Source organism: Salmo trutta, chromosome 39 (genome assembly GCF_901001165.1).
Source record: "Salmo trutta chromosome 39, fSalTru1.1, whole genome shotgun sequence".
Taxonomy (NCBI): Eukaryota; Metazoa; Chordata; class Actinopteri; order Salmoniformes; family Salmonidae; genus Salmo; species Salmo trutta.
In genome coordinates, this window is record NC_042995.1 from 12,065,083 (window position 1) to 12,067,582 (window position 2,500).

The window sequence follows — 2,500 nt, forward strand, 5'->3', positions numbered from 1 at the left end:
TACCTGTGTGTACCTGTGTGTGTGTGTGTGTGTGTGTGTGTGTGTGTGTGTGTGTGTGTGTGTGTGTGTGTGTGTGTGTGTGTGTGTGTGTGTGTGTGTGTGTAGGTATGTGAATGGGAAGACCTACATGGAGGATGTAGCCGATGCTCTGGAAGAAGCTAAAGAAGAGATCTTCATCACTGACTGGTGGTACGTGTGTGCCTGTGTGTTTACGTATGTGTGTGTGTGTATATATGTGTGTGTGTGTGTGTGTGTGTGTGTGTGTGTGTAGGGAAATAGGCATTGCCATCAGCAGTTAGAGTGTGAATACACACCGCAACATAACAGCTACATGTCATCCCCCAAGCAGAGTGTAAATGCAGTCTATATATGTGGTATAGTTTACCAGTCCCAGATCAAAAACCTGTACAGTATTCTTACAGTCGACTCCTGATAAGTGAGATTGTATAAATGTGTGGTAGTGTAATGTAATGCTACCTGTGCTACCTGTGGTGTAAAGTACTTAAGTAAAAATACTAGTAGGTTTTTAGTGTATCTGTACTTTACTTTTTATATTTTTGGCAACTTTTACTTCACTACATTCCTAACAAAAATAATGTGCTTTTTACTCCATACATTTTCCCTGACCCCCAAAAGTACTCGTTACATTTTGACAGGAAAATGGTCCAATTCATGCACTTATCAAGAGAACATCCCTGGTCATCTCTACTGCCTCTGATCTGACAGACTCACTAAACACAAATGCTTATTTTGTAAGTTATGTCTGAGTGTTGGAGCATGCTGTCACGGCTGTCAAAAGGAGAGGACCAAGGTGCAGCGTGTGTGGAGTTCCACATTTTATTTACTCTGTGAAACTATGCAATACATCAAATAACTGAATAGACAAAACAACACACCGTGACGCAGAGGAGTAACAAACACTACTCAAAAATAATCACCCACAAAACCCAGGAAGAAAAACCCCTACTTAAGTATGATCTCCAATTAGAGACAACGAGGACCAGCTGCCTCTAATTGGAGATCATCCCAAACAAACCAACATAGAAATACAAAAACTAGAACCTAAGAACATAGAAATACAACACATAGAATAAACCCCCCTGTCACGCCCTGACCTACTCTACCATAGGAAATAACAGCTTACCATGGTCAGGACGTGACACATGCCCTGGCTATCCGTCAATAAAAAAAATACGAATATTGTGCCGTCTGGTTTGTTTAATAAAGGAAGTTGAAATAATTTATTATTTTACTTTAACTTTTGACACTTATGTATATTTCAGCAATTATATTTACTTTTGATACTTAAGTATATTTAAAACCAAATCCTTTTGCTCAAGTAGTATTTTACTGGGTGACTTTCACCTTTACTTCAGTCATTTTCTATTAAGGTATCTTTACTTTTACTCAAGTATGAAAATGTAGTAGAGGGTCCTAAGGGGTATATGTAACCTTACAGGACTCATGTTACTCACCTGGCTCACCTCTCACTACACCAGTAGGGGGGAGAGGGATGTTACTCACCTGGCTCACCTCTCACTACTCTAGTAGGGGGGAGAGGGATGTTACTCACCTGGCTCACCTCTCACTACACTAGTAGGGGGGAGAGGGATGTTACTCACCTGGCTCACCTCTCACTACACCAGTAGGGGGGAGAGGGATGTTACTCACCTGGCTCACCTCTCACTACTCTAGTAGGGGGGAGAGGGATGTTACTCACCTGGCTCACCTCTCACTACACTAGTAGGGGGAGAGGGATGTTACTCACCTGGCTCACCTCTCACTACTCTAGTAGGGGGAGAGGGATGTTACTCACCTGGCTCACCTCTCACTACACTAGTAGGGGGGAGAGGGATGTTACTCACCTGGCTCACCTCTCACTACTCTAGTAGGGGGGAGAGGGATGTTACTCACCTGGCTCACCTCTCACTACACTAGTAGGGGGGAGAGGGATGTTACTCACCTGGCTCACCTCTCACTACACTAGTAGGGGGGAGAGGGATGTTACTGACCTGGCTCACCTCTCACTACACTAGTAGGGGGGAGAGGGATGTTACTCACCTGGCTCACCTCTCACTACACTAGTAGGGGGGAGAGGGATGTTACTCACCTGGCTCACCTCTCACTACTCTAGTAGGGGGGAGAGGGATGTTACTCACCTGGCTCACCTCTCACTACACTAGTAGGGGGGAGAGGGATGTTACTCACCTGGCTCACCTCTCACTACACTAGTAGGGGGGAGAGGGATGTTACTCACCTGGCTCACCTCTCACTACACTAGTAGGGGGGAGAGGGATGTTACTCACCTGGCTCACCTCTCACTACACTAGTAGGGGGGAGAGGGATGTTACTCACCTGGCTCACCTCTCACTACACTAGTAGGGGGGAGAGGGATGTTACTCACCTGGCTCACCTCTCACTACACTAGTAGGGGGGAGAGGGATGAGGTCAACTGAAGCATATGTGATGTACGTCGACTTCTTTTCAAATATTTTGGCTA

At 45.2% G+C, this 2,500-nt stretch overlaps 1 protein-coding gene across 3 annotated transcripts in view; it reads left to right on the forward strand.

Moving 5' to 3' along the window:
* LOC115179121 (phospholipase D1) overlaps positions 1 to 2,500 on the forward strand; it is a 28,178-nt gene that overhangs the window by 19,117 nt on the left and 6,561 nt on the right. For all 3 annotated transcript variants that reach the window (XM_029740399.1, XM_029740398.1, XM_029740400.1), the window contains exon 11: positions 106 to 189. In XM_029740399.1, coding sequence (XP_029596259.1) covers positions 106 to 189 — 84 coding nt within the window. The remainder of the gene's footprint in view (positions 1 to 105; positions 190 to 2,500) is intronic.